Source organism: Ahaetulla prasina, chromosome 2 (genome assembly GCF_028640845.1).
Source record: "Ahaetulla prasina isolate Xishuangbanna chromosome 2, ASM2864084v1, whole genome shotgun sequence".
In the NCBI taxonomy this organism is placed as follows: Eukaryota; Metazoa; Chordata; class Lepidosauria; order Squamata; family Colubridae; genus Ahaetulla; species Ahaetulla prasina.
In genome coordinates, this window is record NC_080540.1 from 119,220,991 (window position 1) to 119,241,174 (window position 20,184).

Sequence of the window (20,184 nt, forward strand, 5' to 3'; positions counted from 1 at the left end):
CAGGAAGGCCCGGCTTCGAAGTTCAACTAACGCAGCCGACGTAGTCGAGCCTCTGGCATGCTGGGCGGCCGAGGCCTGTTTATTTTCGAAGGGGCAGCGAGCCGAGCAGGGCTAGACCTGCTGCCGGTAGTTAACTGGGCCCCGTTCTGCGAAGGCCAGCTTGCATAGCAGAGCAGACGGGGAAGCCTCCAGAGGAAGGCAGCGGGAAGCTGCTTCGGAAACTGCGAAGGAGTCGAAGCCCGCTGGCAGGTGACTTTTTGGGCCCTCTGGCTCCACTTTCTTAACAACAGTGACTACGGAGCAAGGTGCGGCTTGGGAGATGCCCGTGACATTGAGGGGCTTCCAAAGGCTTCCCCTCTCCGCTTCACCGGAGAGCCGCTCCAGAGGTTTCCCCTGCCGACCTCCGCATCCACCCCGTGTAACTTATAGGTAGTCCTCGACTTACGTTTGTGAAGGTCAAGAGCAGTGCAATGAATAGTGGCGGGAGACTGCGCTTCATCTCAAGGGTAAAGGGAAAAAAATACAATAGAGCTAATCCTTGACTTACGACCACGATTGAGCCCAAAATTTCAGTTGTTAAATTGCCACAGTTGCTAAGTGACTGGCTGTAGTCAAACTTGTTAAGTGAGTGTGACTTGCCCAATTACTTTGCCTGTCAGAAGATCGCAAAAGGGGATAGTAATAGCAATAGCACCTTTTTTAAAATTATTTTTTAAAAATTATTTTTATTAAATTTTTAACTTTTAAAAACAAAATAAAGAAAAATACAACAAAAAAACAAAAACACATTAAAAACACATAACAGACATAACATTACATATTTTACAGCTTGCAGTATCGGCATAAATATATATTCTCTGTTCTTATTCAATGGTTCCTCTACATGCTTATATTTACATTGGTATCTATTTACCAATCCGTCCTTATCCAGTTAACAGAATTCAATGGTTTACATTTCCTGATTTTAACTTAATTAGGTTAACATTCCGATTTATTATTTTGATTTCTTTTTTCTAACCAATCATATAATTTATTCCACACTTTGTAATATTCCGACTCTTCCCTTTCCTTAATTACTAGTGTCATCTTGTCCATTTCTGCACACTGTAAGATTTTTTTGGATTATTATTTCCTCTCCTGGCACATTGTTTTCTTTCCATCCATATGCGACAGCGATCCTTGCTGCTGTTAATATGTGAAGTATTAGGTATTGCAAAGATTTGTCTATTTTTGGGTTGATTATTCCTAATAAATAAGAGTTCTGGTTTAAATTCTATTTTTAGTTGGGTAATTCCCTCTAGCCAATTTTTAATTTTTTACCAATTTTTTTTTATCTTGGGGCACATCCACATATGGTAGTATGTGCCTAGCTTGTACCCACATCTTCAACAATTCGGTGGTAAATTTGGGAACATTTTGGCCAATCTCGCTGGTGCCAAATGCCATTATGAAACATTTTATACAAATTTTCTTTATAGGCTACTGCCATTGTTAGTTTATAATTTCTATTCCACAATTTGTCCCACTTTTCTAATTCTATATTATGCCCAAAGTTTTTTGTCCAATAGATCGTTTCTTTTACTGTTTCATCTTCCATTTTGTATTTTAAGAGGAAGCTATAAATTTTTGTTATAATTTTTCCCCCCGATCCTAATAAAATTTTGTCTATATCCAATTGTTCTTTATATATGCCATATTGCTCCTGATATTGCTCCTGATCTTTCTTGAATCTGGTTTTTATTTGTAGATATGGCCACCATTCCATTTTTAATCCTTGTTTCAAATCTTGAATTGATTTTAATTTCCCTTTTTCATTGAGTAGCTCTGCATATCTTATCATTTTGCTCAAATCCGTGGTATTTGGGTGTAATATTGCTTCCATAGTTGAAAGCCAAACTGGGACTTTTGTATAATGATCCTTCTTAATTTTCTCCCAAACTTGGAAAAGGGCATTTCTTAATAAGTGTCTTTGAAAATATGTATGGTATTTATTTTTCCCATCCCAGAGAAAACTGCCAACCAATCTGGAGATCATGGCCTTCTATCGTTAGTACTCGTTTATTTTGTGGCTGGATCCATTCTTTAAGTCATGTTAGTGTTGCGGCCTGATAGTAGAGCTCTCAATTTGGGAGACTAAAGCCGCCTCTACTTCTGCTATCTTGCAACACTTTGAGTTTAATACGAGGTTTCTTCCCTGACCAAACAAATTTTGATGTGATTTTATTTAATTGTTCGAAGAAATTTTTCTCTAATTTAATCGGTACAGTTTGAAACAGATATAACAATCTGGGTAGTATTTTCATTTTGATCATTGAAATTCTACCAATCATCGATATTTGCAATTTAGACCAGGTTTCTAAACCTGGTTTTGAATTTTTTGTAGCAGTGTGTCATAATTAACTTTTTTTATTGTGGTGCATTTTGCCGATAACTGTATTCCTAAATATTTAATTTTTTTGACTCTCGAAATCCCCACTTTCTCCTCTAATTTCTCAATTTGTTAGGTTTTTGGTCAACATTTTAGTTTTATCTTTGTTTATTTGAGCCCTGCCACTTTGCCAAATTGATTTATATCTTCAAATAATAATTGTCCAGATTCTAGGGGCTCCTCAATAATGAATATTTGATCAAATGAGCATTTGATCATTGGCAAATGCTTGGACTTTGTATTCTTGTGATTTAATTTTTAATCCTTTAATTTCTGAGTTTTTTCTAATTTGTGACATTAATATTTCTATGGATAGAATGAATAATGGGAGGATAGAGGGCATCCCTATTGTACTCCTTTTTCTATATTAAAGCTTTCCGTATATTCACCATTTATAATTATTTTTGCTCTCTGGGTGGAATAAATTGCTCTAATCATTTCTAAGAAGTTTTTCCCCCAATTCATTTCTATTAATTGGTTGATCTTAAAGTCCCAGTTCAGGTTGTCGAAAGCTTTCTGCGCGTCTAAGAATATCAGAGCTACTTGCTTATCTGGGTGGGCTTCATAATATTCAAATACATTTATGATGGTTCTCGTATTATTTTTGATATATCTATTGGGCAAAAAACCATTTTGGTCTGATTTAATTATTTCGTTTAATATACCTTTAATCCTCTCTGCCATAAATATCTTGTAATCAGCATTTAACAATGAGATTGGCCTATAGTTCTGAATCTTCTGTTTTTCGGTATTACTTTTGGGAATGTTATTAAAGCTTCCGTCCAGGATTTTGGTATCTTTGCATTGTCTAATACTTCATTATATGTTTGTAATAATAATTTATCTAATAATTCTTGAAATTCCTTATAAAATTAAGCCCGGATTCCATCTGGGCCTGGAGTTTTGTTATTTTTTTGTTTTTGTATTGCGCTTTTCAACTCAGCTGTCGTTATTTTCCCATTTAATATTTCTTTAGTTAGATCTGGTATAGTTGGGTGACTTCTCTCTCTTAAATATCTCTTAAAATCATTTTCATCTATTTTTTCTTGTCTATGCAGGGCTTGAAAGTAATTTGTTATATGGTTTTTATTTTGTCTTTCTGAAAGTGTACTATCCCTTCTTCATCTTCTAAATTTCGTATTAATTTATTTTCCTTTTCTTTTTTTTAATTTGTGAGCAAGCCATCTACCTGGTTTGTTGGCATTTTCAAAATTGTTTTGTCTGACTGCTCTAATCTTTTGCGCCACGTCTTCCTGTGTAATTAGATTTAATTTGTGTTTGGTAATTTCTTTCTGTTCTTTAATTTCCTGATTTAAGGGTTGTTCTTGTAATTTAAGTTCTAATTCTCCCGGTTTTTCCTGAAGGTCTGTATATTGCTTCTTTTTATTTTTATTTCTTTGGGCTATATATGCAATCGATATGCCCCTCGCGTATGCTTTTAGTGTGTCCCATAGGTTTTGGGTGGTAGTTTGTTCATTCCAATTTTCTTTTAAAAATAATTCTAGCTCTTTTTTTACATATGTAATATAACTTTTTTCCTTAATCACCCTCTGGCTCATGGTCCAGCTCCCTTTCTTTTTTATTTTTATTTCTCCTTTCCATTTCATTTTTATTGGACTGTGGTCCGCCCAGATGTTTGTTGCAATTTCTATTTCCAATATTTCTTTTGCTGTTTCCGGGTCCATCCATGCCATGTCTATGCTGGACCACGAATGGTGGGGATTGGAGAAGAAGTATATTGGGTCTTTTGTGGGTTATTTTCTCTCCATGTATCTTTCAAATTTAATTCTTGGATCATATCAAAAAATACCGTTGATAGGGTTTTCCTAAAGTGATTCTTTTTTGTTCCTGTTGTATAGTCTTTTTTTGGGTCTACCACTCTGTTGAAGTCTCCTAGCATACATATACTATCAAATTCTAGTTTTAGTAATTTTTATATAATCTGCTACAGTATTCTTTCTGTCTTATATTTGGTGCATATATAATTGCAATAACTACTCTTTTTTGTTTTATATACATTTCTATCAGTAATGTTCTTCCCTCTTTGTCTGTGAACAATTGTTTAGGCCTTAGCCATTCCTTTATGTATGCTGCTATTCCCCATTTTTTTGGATTTGGCTAATGATGTAAATAACTTTCCTAACTTGGGGGCTTCCAAAATAGGACTTTTTTCCTTTTCTGTAGGCATGATATGATATCCATATTTAATTTTTGTAACTTAGTTATTATCTGTCTTCTTTTTATGGGTGAATTTAATCTGTTTATATTAACTGAAAACAAATTCACCTCTTCTTCCATCTTGCTACTTATTAGTCCTGCTTCTCTTATCTCCTTTTGGTGTCTCCACAGTTGCTAAGTGAATCACTGTAGTCAAACTGTTGTTAAGTGAATCTGACTTCCCCAATTACTTTGCCTGTCAGAAGATCGCAAAAGGGGATAGTAATAGCAATAGCACCTTTATACCTTCGTTTTTAGCCCAGCTGAAAGATGTGGCAGAGCGGATTGGAATCCCTTAGCTCTTCAGCAATGCAATGCGCGATCACATGCAAAGCGCAAGCATGAAGCGAACCGGTGGTAACACCGGTTAGAACCCACCACTGGTCAGCATATCGCCCCCAACAATCTGGATCCTCATTTTACCCACCTCGGAAGGATGGAGGGTTGAGTCAACCTTGAGCCAGTAAGATCTCATGACCCTGGGACACTGTAGTTGTAAGAAATATGAGTCAGTTGCCAAGTGTCTGGATTTTGATCTTATGACCATGAAGATGCTACTATGGTCATAAGTGTGTGAAAACTGGTCATAAGTCATTTTTTCAGCTCCGTTGTAAGTTTGAGTGGTCACTAGACTAACTGTTGTAAGTGGAGGACTACGTGTGTACAGGGTCAGTACAGGGTTAGTTAGCTAAGATCTATTTTGACTTTGTGCTGAACTATATAAACTATCGAATGAAGGCAAATATATGTGTCCCAGGATAATGTTGCAAGATCCAATCTGAGTCGGTCATCAAGACCAGAGGTATGGATCTCCACATCCTGGAGATTGAGAAGTTCCCTGTGGATAGGCTCCAACATGAGTCCAAAAGCTTGGAAGAACAAGCCTCTGGTCCCACTGATTGACTCATATTGGATCCTGCTGTATAAACTATGTTTGGGGCCTTCTTCAATTAGGAGATCCGTGGTTAAGCACAATATATGAACTCAATCACTGTGTGTATTGTTTATGGGATAATAAGCTACTAGGCTCCAAACAAGTCACTTTTAATTTCCTGGAAGAGAACCATCTGCCTTTCAGTTGTTGCAAAAACAGAGATAGGCAGCTGATGTTGCATGAAATGCAATTCCAACAGTAATATAGAAATAATAAACTCTAAAGTATGCACATGACTGATTGAAATTCCAACTACTTTACAGTATTTAAAACTGCAAGGATCTTGTTTGCTTCAAACTCTGGCTATACTTCCTAGGTAACTGACCTTGGGGCCTAGTGGTCCAAAAGCACTTATTGTGTACCATCAAGTCAGTGTTGAATCTTAGGGATCACATACCGTATTTTTCAGAGTATAAGACGCACTTCCCCCCCCCCTAAAAGAGGCTAAAAATTTGGGTGTGTCTTATTCTCCAAATGTAGTTTTTTCGAAGCTTTTTTCAGCCCTAACAGGTGCTAGCGATCTTCCATGCTTTGCCTGCTTTCTCCGACTCAGCTGTGCTTTAGAAGCTTTTTTCAGCCCTAACGAGGCACTAGCAAGTGAAGTGATCTCTGTGCTTTGCCTGCTTTTCTTATTGCTTCTCTCTCCAAAGATCAGTTGTGCTTTAGCAGCTGTTTTTTATCCCCAAGCAGGGGATAAAAAGCTTCACGCGTGCTCAAAACCATCAAACTAATGTACTGAAGCTGACCAGACTAAGGACGGTAACCAGATGAATACCTGGTAGGCAGATTTTTTCCCCCTATTTTTCTCCCCAAAAACTAAGCTGCATCTTATACTCAGGTGCATCTTATATTCTCAAAAATATGGTAGATCTTTTTTCCATGAAGATTTGTCTGTAGCCTGGTCTTCAGGTCTTCCAATTATGTATCCATCATGGTTGTAATGTCCATCAGGCTTGCTATTGGATAACCTCCTCCTTTTCTCTTTCTTTCCATCTTTTCCCAGCATTACAGACTTCTCCAAAGATGTATCTTTGCATAATGTGAACAAAATAGAACCAGTCTGGTCCTTTGTGTCTTGAGTGGGAACTCTGAATTGATTTCTTCAATTTTCTGTTTGTCTTCTTGACTGTCCACAATATTCTCGGGGATCTTCTCCAATGCCAGCTTTCAAAAGCATCAGTGCTATTTATATCCTGCTTCTTCAAAATCCAACCTTTTCTTCCATAGAGTGTCACAATGAATATTCTTTGCTGATTTATTATGTGCATTCAAATCACATGACTTGGGATTAAAGTTTAATAATGGGAGCTGGGTTTGAACCTTAGGGTGCCCAATCCTAGCCAATACAGCATACTAATACTGAGGAGCCAAAAAGGGTATCAGATCCAACAAACCCCTTTTATCAACTGAAAAACAATACAATTGGGGCAAGACCAACTACTTCAAGGTTACATAATCTTGAAGAATCAAGGGCATCTACCATGGGAGTTACAGCACATGCAAGGAAGATGGCAAGGGGGAATGACAAAATGCATGACAATGTCACACAACTAGTGCAACTTACAATTGCATTGGGTATTGGGCGCACATGAAGTAATGACATTTGGTTGATAACACCATATACATGTAGCATCATTTGAGAATCTGCAGTCTGATGAGCAAGGAGGAAGAAATATGTAGAAGAGAAAGGTAAATTTTATTAATTCAAATTAATAGCACAGTATTTATTTAACATGCTAGTTACGAGCTAATGACTTAGATGTTGACTAGGAACATGAAAGCCTGTGTTACAGTCCTGCCTTAGGCTTAGAAGCTAGCTAGATGTCTTTGGGAAACCACTCAACTCTACGAAAAAAAGTCAATGGCAACAGTTCTAAAACTATTTCTAAGAAAGCTGCAGGAATTACGAGTAATTTGCACCATCCCAATGTTACATAACCTGTTTTATTATGGTTTTTTTGCCAAAATCTGACAACTACTTCCAGTTATCAGCAAAACAAACAAGACCACAATGCTGCCTTAACAACTGCAGCAGTCGCTTTAGGACTTTCACAAAAAAGGTCATAAAATCAGGTCAGTCACCTTACAACTATCGCAATTTGCAAATTCTGACTATACACACTTCTTGAATAGCACTTAGCATTCCAACTCTTCCTGCATCTACACTGCTTTTACAGTCTAGTTTGTTGTTACTAGGGTTTGCCAGCCCTCTGCATAGGGGGCAGCTGCCTTTTCTGAAATGCCCCCCTCCCACTTCTCTGTCCTCAAACTCTAGCATCTGTTTCTCTTGCAATGAACATTTAACTTTCCGCCATCCATTTTTCTATGTGTAATTTAATAAGCTATACCGTTTTCCTGAAAATGTTGCTTAGATAAATCATCTCATTCATACCGTATCAGTAAGAATATTTAAGATATACAGTATGTCACAGAGTACACCCCTTCACATTTTATAAATATTTATATCTTTTCATGTGACAACACTGAAGAAATGACAATTGGCTACAATGTAAAGTAATGAGTATACAGCTTGTATAACTGTAAATGTGCTGTCCCCTCAAAATAATGCAACACACAGCAATTAATGTCTAAACTGCTGGCAACAAAGGTGAGTACACCCCTAAGTGATAATGTCCAAATGGGGCCCAAGTAGCCATTTTCCCTCCTGGTGTTATGTGACACATTAGTGTTGCCACAGGGGTGGGTTCTACTTACCTTTAGTACCGATTCGCAATGGGAGCACGTTCGCTCGCTCGTGCACGCTTCTGCACATGCAGATCACCCATGATGACATTGTGGGTGGGCGGAGCCTCTTGCCGGTTTTACTATCGGTTCTATAGAACCGGACCAAACTGGGAGCAACCCATCATTGTGTTACAAAGTCTCAGGCGTGAAGAGGGAGCAGGTGTGTTAAATTCAGTGATATCGCTCTCACTCTCTCATACTGGTCACTGGAAGTTCAGCATGGCACCTCATGGCAATGAACTCTCTGAGGATCTGAAAAAATGAATTGTTGCTCTACATAAAGGCCTAGGCTATTAGAAGATTGTCAAGACCCTGAAACTGAGCTGCAGCATGGTGGCCAGGACCGTACAGTGGTTTAACAGGACAGGTTCCACTCAGAACAGGCCTCGTCATGGTCGACCAAAGAAGTTGAGTGCCTGTGCTCAGCATCATATCCAGAGGTTGGCTTTGGGAAATAGATGTAGTGCTGCCAGCATTGCTGCAGAGGTTGAAAGGGGGGTGGTGTCAATCTGTCAGTGCTCAGACCATACACCGCATGCTGCATCAAATTGGTCTACAGAGCTATCGTCTCAGAAGGAAGCCTCTTCTAAAGATGATGTACAAGAAAGCCCGCAAAGACTTTGCTGCAGACAAACAGACTTGGAACATGGATTCCTAGAACCATGTCTTGTGGTCCGATGAGACCAAGATAAACTTTCAGATGGTGTCAAGAGTGTGTGGTGGAAACCAGGTGATAAGTACAAAGACAAGCGTGTCTTGCCTACAGTCAAGTGTGGTGGGAATGTCATGGTCTGGGGCTGCATGAGTGCTGCCGTCACAGTTCATTGAAGGAACCATGAATGCCAACATGTACTGTGACATACTGAAGCAGAGCATGATCCCCTCCCTTCGGAGATTGGGCTGCAAGGCAGTATTCCAACATGATAACAACCCCAAACATACCTCCAAAAGAACCACTGCCTTACTAAAGAAGCTGAGGGTAAAGGTGATGGACTGGCCAAGCATGTCTCCAGACCTAAATCCTATTCAGCATCTGTGGGTCATCCTGAAATGGAAGGTGGAGGTGCGCAAGGTCTCTAACATCCACCAGCTCCATGATGTCATCATAGAGGAGTGGAAGAGGATTCCAGAGGCTGTGTTAAGGCGCTACTGGAAAATAATGGTGGCCATACAAAATATTGACAATTTGGGCCCCATTTGGACAATATCACATGATCACTATCGTTTAATGACTGTTCAAACTTACAATGGCACTGAAAAAAGTGACTTATGACCGTTTTTCACACTTATGACTGTTGAAGCGTCCTCATGGTCACATGATCAAAATTCAAATGCTTGGCAAGTGGTTCATATTTATGACGGTTGCAGTTTCCCGGGGTCATGTGATCACCTTTTGCCACCTTCTGACAAGTAAAGTCAATGGGGAACCCAGATTCACTTAACCCGTTACTAACTTAATAGATATAATTTCACTTAACTACTGTAGCAAGAAAAGTTGTAAAATGGGGCAAACTCATTTGACTCATGGTTTACTCGGCAACATAAATTTGGGCTCAATTGTAGTCCACAACTCGAGGACTACTGTTAATCAGGAACTCTTGATAAATGATGAAAGTGTCATGTTGAAAGAAGTAAGGGACCAGCTGAATGTGTTTAAAGTAATAAAACTGAAAGTGTTAGTTTTGCTCCCTCTAGTAACCTCATTATTGTCATAGATCTACTGTGGCCTTCAAAGACCTAACATTACAAAAATATGCAGTCCTTCAACTCATCCCTATTCTAGATTATCTTTCTTCTGTAATGTGATTCAGATTGGATTCAGGCAATACAAATAAAACATGGCTTGTCTTATTTTGATACGTTATGTGAATCCAGTTGTTAAGCATATAAGATTCAGAATGTGTACTGAATTCACAGTTGTGCTTATTCAACGAACCAGTATAGTAAACGATAACTTAGCATGCTATGTAAGTACCATTTTCTCCCAAAAACAAGACCCTGTCTTATAATTTTTTTGCCACCAAAAAAGGCGCCAGGTCTTATTTTCGGGGCAGGGGGAGGGAATGTTGTCCAGACTCACCTCACTTGCGTGCATCATCCCTGGCCTCCTTTTCGCTATCTTCTATGGCCAGCAAGGCTTTCCTAAAGACCTCTGCAGCCAATAACAGAGCTTCAAATCGATCGAGAGCTCTGTTATCGGCTGCAGAGGCCTTCAGGAAAGCCTTGCTGGCTGCAGAAGAAATGGGACAGCAAGGCAGGTGTTGGGGTATGTGACGCCTGGCTGCAACTGTCCAAAGATAAGAAGTAGGGCAGCTCCACCCCCCTCATCCCCACCTTGGCTTAATTTTAATTTAAAGGCTTGAATTTTAATTTTCTACTTGATTTTATGGGTTTTAATTTTTATTAATTTTATAGGGTTTGATTGTATTTTAAAAATGGGCCAAATTTAATAAGTTTTTTAATGTCTGTTTTTAGTATTGTATATGTTTCCATTGTATTTTATCTTGGCTGTAAACCGCCCTGAGTCCTTCGGGAGAAGGGCGGTATACAAATTAAATTATTATTATTATTATTATTATTATTATTATTATTATTATTATTATTATTATTATTATTATTATTATTATTATTATTTTGATTGAACCCTTGAGCATGCGCCAAGATGGCACGGTGAAAATCTTCGTAGGAGCGGCTGGCGGCCTTTCCTAGGGCCTGGGACCAGGAGGGTTTGTTTTCCGACCTTCTGGTCCCAGACCCTGCCGGGGGAACATCTCAAGCAGCGTTTAAGATGAGGCTGGCCGGGTTGAGGGCCCAGGACGTGTGGTAGGCTCGGCGTTTCCCTCGGCCTCCTGTTGGGGCCGTGGCCGCGGCATGGCTTTCGGGTCTGGCAGCAGCGACGGCGGCAGCGGAGGCCTCCCCCAGGGGCTGAAGGTTCTTCCAGCGACGCCAGAGAGGGGATGGCCGGACGCTTTCCCACGGTGTTTCCCTCGCCGTTTCCCTCGGCCTTCTGTTGGGACGGCGGGCGCGGCCGCGGCGGGCATGGCATGGCTTCCGGGCCCTGGCCTCCCCCAGGGGCTGAGGGCTTTTTCCAGCGACGCCGGAGAGGGAATGGCCGGATGCTTTCCCACGGTGTTTCCCTCGGCGTTTCCCTCGGCCTCCTGTTGGGGCGGTGGCGGCATGGCTTCCGGGTTCCGCCAGCGGCGGTGGACACCCCCCCCGCCCCCGTGGCTGAGGGTTTTTCCATCATCGCCGGAGGGCTTTTCCATCGACACCAGAGAGGAGAGGATTGGACGTGGGAGAGGTAGAGGGTCGGATGAGTCATTTAGAGGGTCCAGCCCGTTGAGGAGGGAGTTGGAGGCAAGACCAAGGTGGCCGAAGAGGAAGCCAGGGCCAAAACCGGGTCATCCACTTCAGGCACTCTCAGGAGTTCCATCAGGTCAGAAGCCGTGTTAAAAAACCGTCTCTCAAGGGAGGACATGTTCAGTAATGCGGCCGGGGCTTCCCACTGTTTCTTAATCATATCTAGAAATAATTTAGGAGCAGGAACTGTCTCCGTCTCCACCGTTGGTTCAGAAAAAAGCATGTCTGCAGGGTCCTGCTCTGGACAGGCGCTTTGTTCCCCTAGGAGTCCCTGTTTAGTAACCGCCTTAGCTTTACTCAACAAGGCCTTAAAAAGATGAGGCCTGAACAGCCCTTTAAACATGGGCTGCTCCGGTAAAAAACCTTCCTCCTCAGACAATTCCTGGTCCCATTGTTCATCCTCCATGGATGGGGAACTCTCCGCCTCTGAAGGCGAATCAGAGCTGTCAGAACGCGACCCCATGTGTCCGTCTGCTGGTTCTGTTTCTACCTGATCCCTATCCTGTGACTGGGCTTCCGCCCCAAGAACAGATTGCCTGTTACGACTTTTGCCTGCCTCAAGTTCCCGGTGAACCGCCTCTGCGATCCATTTCCGCACTAACTCAGGCATTTCTGTCACCTGGTCTATGGTCTGCCTATCCCCTTGTGATGCTACCAAGTTGATAGGTGTAGAACTGGGCCTCCCTGTATTGGAGCCGCTCCCTGATGGCTGGGGCGACAGGGCCCTGGCCAGAAAACTGGAAGAAGGATCCGGTTCCACCATTGGATCTTTCTCCATAGGCTGTACCTGATCCCTAATAAATGTGGACTTAGTGGCCTTGTTGGTGTTCCTCTGTACCTGTCTTTCCAGCGCCTTCTGGCGGCGTTTTTCCGCCTTCTCCTGCGCTTTAGTGGGCCTTTTAAGCGCCAAGGCTTTTGCTCTAAGTTTTGCAGCTGCTTCCGAACTGCCACTCCTTGTCTTATGACAACGGCTCTTCGAGCCTTCAGTGGCAGCTCTCTGAGGTTGAGAAGCATCAGTGACCTCCATCTGGTCACTAAGTGAGGCATCCGACGCCATATTTCTAGAACACATATAGAAATAAAATTACATATAAGTAAGCACCTTTTATAATTCCATGAAATTTAAAAAATAATATTTTTTTAATTATTATTATTATTATTATTTATTATTATTGTTATCATAACAAATTCTATGTAATACATATACATGTCAATGTACAAGCCTCAATAACCAGTTACCATCTTAAGAACTCAGCAGCATTACAAGGGTTAATTCCCTAAACTGTTGGTCCTTTCCCTCTGCAGGTCAGAACGCCTGCTCAAAACTCCAAAGCCATGCAGCCTGGAAACAGCTGCCTCAGGCTAAATCAGGCCTCTTCACTTCTTTACTCCAAAGGCCTATGCTGTACTGGAGGGCCGATCACCGAAACCCCATGACAGCCTCTTTTCTCTTTCTTCAGTTCAATTTTTATTTTTTTATTTTTTTATTTTTATTTTTATTTTTCTGGTATTATTATTATTTAATTTTTATTTATTTATTTTTTCTTTATTATTATTATTATTATTATTATTATTATTATTATTATTATTATTATTATTATTATTATTATTATATTATTCCTGTTTATTTTCCATATATATATATATCTCATTCATGTATTTATTTTCATCATCTTCTCTATACATATAAAGTCAGCCAGCTCCCAAAATGGCCACCGCCCTGGCTAGCCCCATGTGGCTTCCAACATGGTGCTCAAGAGCTTGTTCCTTCCTGTGCCTTCCCCACATATGGTGGGTATTCCAGCAAAGGCACCTGAAATCCGGAGCTTAAAATAGCAGCACAAACAAAAAATAAATAAATTGGAGGCAATGTGTTCTCAAACTTCCCCCGCTGCTCTGATTCTCCCCCAAAGGAGTAACCATGTGGAATCAGCAGCTTGATTTAAATCTCCCGGTACTCACACCATGTGCTCCCAGTACAAACAAGTTAAAATGGAGACAAACAAAATAAACTTTCCTTGCAGCTCCAAATAATAGTTTCCCCCGCTGCTCTCCACACACACACACACACACTTTAACGATCCTCAGCCTTGTAATTAAACTCATCAAACACTTAAATAAGGTTCGCTCATTCCACTCAGCTTCTACGTTTTCATAGAGGCTCCAAGAAAACTCCTATTAATAAAAAAAAAAAAAACCCTCAAAGATAGCTCATTTACTTACTCAGTTGATGCCATTTCAAAGAGAAAAGCACAAATTTCCAAACTTCAACTCCTGCTAAATCCAAACACACAGGAGTAAACCCAGAAAATGTCCTCATGAGCTCAGGACAGAGTTGAAAGTGGGAGGTCTACAAAGGGGGCGTCTCTTAAGTTTGAACCCTGTCCATAGAGCCAGAAGACACAGAGTGATACCCATGCACTGGAGTCACGACTTCTCAGGCAGGAAAAGTGAAGTGGGGTCGTAGGACTCAGGTGGGCTTGCTGATCACGTACCTGGCTCCTTGCTGCGTGACAACAGCCCTGCCCGAGCTGTTGGAGTTGCTGGCCGGGTTGGCAGTTGAGACCCCTAGACTGTTGGTCATGGGGGATTTCAATCTGCCATCAACCGGCGCGGCGTCCTCGGCGGCTCGGGAGTTCATGGCTTCCATGACGGCCATGGATCTGATTCAACTAATTGACGGCCCTACCCACATTGAGACCGTGTTGTGCCTTTGCAACCTCTGACCCGGCGCCGGTCTCAACCAGCTCCTTGGTTCTCCGAGGAGCTGAGGGAGATGAAACCCCGGAGAAGATGCCTAGAGAGTGCCTGGAGATCCAGCCGCTCTGAGGCTGACCGGACACTAGTTAGGTCCTATAGTAGGACCTACCTAGTGGCATTGAGGGATGCGAAATTGGATCAAAATTGGGTAGATCCAGGCGAGAGTTCCGAGACCCGTCTTGTTGAGGTGGTTTGGGATAACTTTGACCCTGTGACTCCCGAGGACATGGACAGGTTGCTGGGTAGGTTGAATGCCACCACATGTTTACTGGATCCATGCCCCTCCTGGTTGGTGCTGGCCACGCAGGAGGTGACACGAGGCTGGCTCCGGGGGATTACTAATGCTTCTTTGCGGGAGGGGATCTTTCCCGCTGCCTTGAAAGAGGTGGTGGTGAGACCTCTCCTCAAGAAGCCTTCCCTGGACCCAGCTGTTTTAGGGAATTACCGCCCAGTCTCCAATCTTTGCTTCACGGCGAAGGTTGTAGAGAGTGCGGTGGCATGTCAGCTACCCCAGTACCTGGATGAAACTGTCTATCTAGACCCGTTCCAGTCCGGCTTTCGGCCCGGTTACAGTACAGAGACGGCTTTGGTCGCGTTGGTGGATGATCTCTGGAGGGCCAGGGACAAGGGTTATTCCTCTGCCCTGGTCCTATTAGACCTCTCAGCGGCTTTTGATACCATCGACCATGGTATCTTGCTGCGCCGGTTGGAGGGGTTGGGAGTGGGAGGCACCGTTTATCGGTGGTTCTCCTCCTACCTCTCTGACCGGACGCAGACGGTGTTGACAGGAGGGCAGAGATCGACTCCAAGGTGCCTCGTGTGGGGTGCCGCAGGGATCGATTCTCTCACCCCTCCTGTTCAACATCTATATGAAGCCGCTGGGTGAGATTATCAGTGGTTTTGGGGTGAGATACCAACTGTACGCTGATGATACACAGCTGTACTTTTCCACCCCAGGCCACCCCAGCGAAGGTGTCGAAGTGTTGTCCCGGTGTTTGGAAGCCGTACGGGTCTGGATGGGGAGGAACAGGCTCACACTTAATCCCTCCAAGACGGAGTGGCTGTGGATGCCGGCACCCCGGTACAGTCAGCTGCAGATGCGGCTGTCTGTTGGGGGTGAGTCGTTGGCCCCAATGGAGAAGGTGCGCAACTTGGGCGTGCTCCTGGATGGGCGGTTGTCCTTTGAAGAACACTTGACGACCGTCTCCAGGAGAGCTTTTTATCAAGTACACCTGATCCGCCAGTTGCGTCCCTTCCTGGACCGGGATGCCTTATGCACGGTCACTCATGCTCTCGTTACTTCTCACTTGGACTATTGCAATGCTCTCTACATGGGGCTCCCCTTGAAGAGCACTCGGAGACTCCAGCTAGTCCAGAATGCGGCTGCGCGGGTTATTGAGGGAGCGGTTCGGAGCTCCCATGTAACACCGATCCTGCGCAGACTGCACTGGCTACCTGTTGTCTTCCAGGTGCGCTTCAAGGTATTGGTTACCACCTTCAAAGCGCTCCATGGCTTAGGACCGGGTTACTTACGGGACCGTCTACTACCGTCTTCTATCTCCCAGCGACCAGTGCGTTCCCATAGAGAGGGACTCCTTAGGGTGCCGTCAGCCAAACAATGTCGACTGGGGCCCCCAGGGGGAGGGCCTTCTCTGTGGGGGCTCCTACCCTGTGGAACGAGCTTCCCTCTGGACTTCGACAATTACCTGACCTTAGGACCTTTCGCCGCGAACTTAAAACCTATTTATTTCGTATGGCTGGACTGGCTTGATTTTTAAAATTTTAATTTAATTTAATGGGTTTTAAATTTTTGTAATTTTATGGGTGTAATTTGTATTTTAAATTTTTTGACAAATTGAGTAAGTTTTTTAAGGGTTGTTTTTAATATTGTATGTGCCTGTGTTTGTATTTTATTTGGTTGTTCACCGCCCTGAGTCCTTCGGGAGAAGGGCGGTATACAAATTAAAATATTATTCTTATTCTTATTATTACCCGTGCATCCTGGAGTGGGTGGGGTCTTAATTAGGACTTATTTTGGGGGTAGAGCTTATATTGGGCGCATGTGTAAAAATCAAGCTAGGGCTTACTTTTGGGGTAGGCCATATTTTCGGGGAAACACGGTATTCATGGCATTGTGTCCATCCAACTCATTTTCAGCTATACAGAATGCACTGTTATTTGTTTGGATTTAAAATGTTGCCTGAATCCAGTCGTTGGGGTTTGTAAAAACAGGACAAAGTATAGATAGTGTTCGACTCATAACCACAATTAGAACCAGAGTTTCCAATGATAAGCAAGGTAGTTAGAGGAGTTGTGCCCAATTTTACAATTTTTTGGGGGGGCCACAGTTGTTAAGCCAATCACTCGTTAAGTAAATCATAAAGTAAATCATAAGTAAATCATTAAATAAATCTGGCGGTTCCCATTGACTTTGCTTGTCAGAAACCAGATGCGAAGATCACAATTGATAATCACATGATTCCCAGGATGCTGCAACTGTTATAAACACATGCAAATTGCCAAGTGCCCAAATTTGAACATGAGATGCCGGGATGCCACAATAATTGTAAATGCAAGGACCAGTTGTAAGTCACTGTTTTCAATGCTGTTGCAATTTTGAACAATCGCTAAACAAATGGTTGCAAGTTAAGAATTACCCGTAATAGTTTTTCAGTACAGTAGAACTTCTGGTCACGACCATAATTCGTTCCATAACTTTGGTTGCAACCTGATTTGGTCGTGATCCGAACCTAATTTTGGAAATTTGGCACTTACAAAAAAAAAAAAAATGGTGCGGAAGAGGGGGATGGAATATGAATTTTTTGGTCAGAGCCCAATTTGGTCGTGGTTAGAAGCGTTCGTGACCAGAGATTCTACTGTACTCCCTTTTAAAAGGAATTCTATAAAATTAAATTGACCACACTCTTACCAATTACATCGATAATGATCTGCCTTTTTACATTGGCTTACATAAACCATGCAGTGTGTTAATTCTGCAACATATAATTGATGCAATCACATTAATCATTGTATTTTCTCTCCTAATCCTATCAGTCATCTTAATTTGTTTATATCTCTGTACTTGGTGTGTTGGTGCTCATTCACCATTTGAAAGACATTGCTCAGGAGCCTGGATTTGAGTAGATTGTACTGTTAAAGCATTAGCCTAGCATTTTCATTTTGCATATTGACAGGCCCCAGACTTTAGCCTTGAAATGTGTGGCATTCCTGATGCAATGTATCTGTGTCTAGAATTGCAGATTTTCTCTACAGACTCATAAGTTATTTTGATGGCCAATAAGCACTGCAATGGATGAAGTTATAATACGAAGCCAGTACATTTTGTGCAGATGAAAGTGAACTGGGATTTTCATCTATCTTTTTGATAGGCTTTATTTTCACTGCAGCTTTCTCATTTCCTATTTTTCAAGGAAGAGAAAACACAGGTTTTTAATGAATGGGAAAACTTGCAGCTTCAGGACCTCAGTTTGACCACCCGAGACTAGAACCCGAGATGTTTCAGGCAAATTGCAGAGACTTTTTTATTCAATTTAGCCAAAAGGCAACATTAAATGGCATGATGGAAATGTTGAGTGGGTTTATGGCTACATTTTACATTTTGTCACATCATACGAATACTTTTATTTTGTGTAGTCAATTGACTGATACACCATGTTACATCAAACACTAGATGTGATCTTTAAATCTAGCAGCATTGTTGCATTCCCCTGCTAATCTTCTCATACAAGTACCCTATTGCTACTGTTTGGAATTTTGGATTTGGCCAGGTAGGTCTCTCGTTTAAATTAATTCTCAATATGGCAAGACCTGAAATGTTAGAAAAATCTTCTGGAACCTGACTTCAATTGCACTTTTAGAATAGAAGCTGGGATTAAAGCCTTTTGAAATGTTGGGACCTATTACTCAAGACAGCCTTAGCCAAATCTTGCTGCTAAAGAGTGAAAGATGAAAGGGAAAAATTTTACTTCATATATTCAGTACAAATGTTTATTTTTGCAATGAGAACTGCACAAAAAACCTTTAGTATATAAGTGAAAACTCTATGAATTCCCTTCTACAAATGTCTAAAGTGTTTAATACAAGTTTCAAATTCACTGACATAATTATTTGCCAAGCGTTCCGTGCATTAAGTACAGTGGAATTGTACATTTCATTTATTTATTTGTACAGGACTGGAGGGAGAAAAAAAATGACCAAGGTTACATCATTTAGGCTAGACCCCTACACTTAAACTCTGTAGCTATTAAACTTATACATGAAGGAGGGGGAAGAAGGAGAAATTAAATAGATGTCAATCTGAATGATAACCATATTATAAACTCAAAACATTTTATAAAAAAAATCAATCACACATATAGCCAAAAAAGAAAAAAGAAAGAAAGAAAAAGAATAGCAACCCTTTGGCAGAAAAAAAATGTCTCCAATTTAATGATACCATCTATGTTCATCATGTAGAAATGTATAAAAATCAAAGACCAAGTACAGTTTTTTTTAAAAAAAGTAAATAAATGAAGGCCTGTAAACATTTTAAAAAGTTTGCAAAACACAGAAATGATCAGAAGAGGAAAGCGAGGAAGAACAAGACAACGGAGAAAGCCACCAAGCTAAAAAAATCTGCTATCACGGTTCTGAAACTCAACTACAGACAAGAAAGTTTGGCAAATGTTCAATGCAAAAAGAGGGTTAAACATTAAAATAAAAAACAACTAATTTCGCTATTGACTAGATACAGGGAATGGGGTGTTGTTCATTGCATACATATAAATTATTTATTTTAAATTTTTTACAACAGAGGGTGCTCTCTTGATAGAAGTTCCAGCATCTCCACTTCATTATGTTTTCATTTTTGTCAGTGTGGTGCAGTTTTGTTATGTACAATTGCAGTGAGCTCATATGTGATCAACTTTCACAGCGGATGTGCACTTAAAATACCCCAAAAACCCTGAGCATAAAATTAAAGGAGGGAGATGTTCATCCAAAGTGCTTTGTAAAAGAGGTGACTTGGAGAGAGGGGATGGATTGATGGAAGGCCAAGGAATACTGTGAGAAATGACTGGCAATGAAAATGAAAGAATTAGAACATGTTCAGAGGAAAACCAACATTCCTACTTCCTCAAGGATCTAAACAAGAGCTAAGAGAAGATTAAGGCTAGTTAATTAGCTCATGGTAAAAAGACATGTGCAGTAACACAGGGACAAGAAGGGGATGCAAGGGACTTATTTTCATTCAAGTCTGAGCCGTTGCCAGAGATAGAAGCCCCCTTTCCTGACAATTCCTGGGATTAAGTAGAAGACTATAAGGGCTAACCCAACCATTAAGCCTTCACGAAGAAATTGTGTGAGCTGGTGATCTAACATTTCACCGATTCTGAAGTGTTAAAACCTCACATAAGCAGATCAAGGGAGGAAAGTAGTGTCATATACAATCCAGCATATGGTAACTACCTTTACGTTGGTCCAGAAACAGAACATTTAGGTGTTCTATACGAGAGAGAGACTGAGGCCCAAGTGTGGTCCTCAGGAATCCAGATTTTCAGACCACTCAACTGCATTTAATGTTAGAGGTGGTTACGGGCCATGAGCCTAAGCCACTCTAGACACAAAATTACTGCTTGGAGACAAAGCACAACATTTCATGGCCTTCTCAAGACTGGTAACTCCCTGAAAGAAGGAAAGCACAGTCAACTTCTTATAACAGAAAGCCTGGTCTGTACCTAAT

General features: G+C 41.4%; 1 protein-coding gene across 1 annotated transcript; it reads right to left on the bottom strand.

Annotated features, from left to right (window-relative positions):
• Positions 1-11,373: 11,373 nt before the first annotated feature.
• On the bottom strand, positions 11,374-13,182 carry LOC131191579 (uncharacterized). Its single transcript, XM_058169861.1, has 2 exons — positions 12,619-13,182; positions 11,374-12,501 (listed from the first exon to the last, which is right to left on the bottom strand). The coding sequence occupies exons 1-2, from the start codon at positions 12,754-12,756 to the stop codon at positions 11,647-11,649; spliced, it is 993 nt and encodes a 330-aa protein (XP_058025844.1). The 5' UTR covers positions 12,757-13,182; the 3' UTR covers positions 11,374-11,646.
• Positions 13,183-20,184: the final 7,002 nt, after the last annotated feature.

Bases quoted from the DNA above. Each gene is read 5' to 3' on its own strand.
- LOC131191579 (XM_058169861.1), bottom strand. From the start codon at position 12,756: ATGTGTTCTAGAAATATGGCGTCGGATGCCTCACTTAGTGACCAGATG. The intron at 12,502-12,618 runs GCTGCAAAACTT...AACACCAACAAG, and splicing joins GGAGTGGCAGTTCGGAAGCA to GCCACTAAGTCCACATTTAT.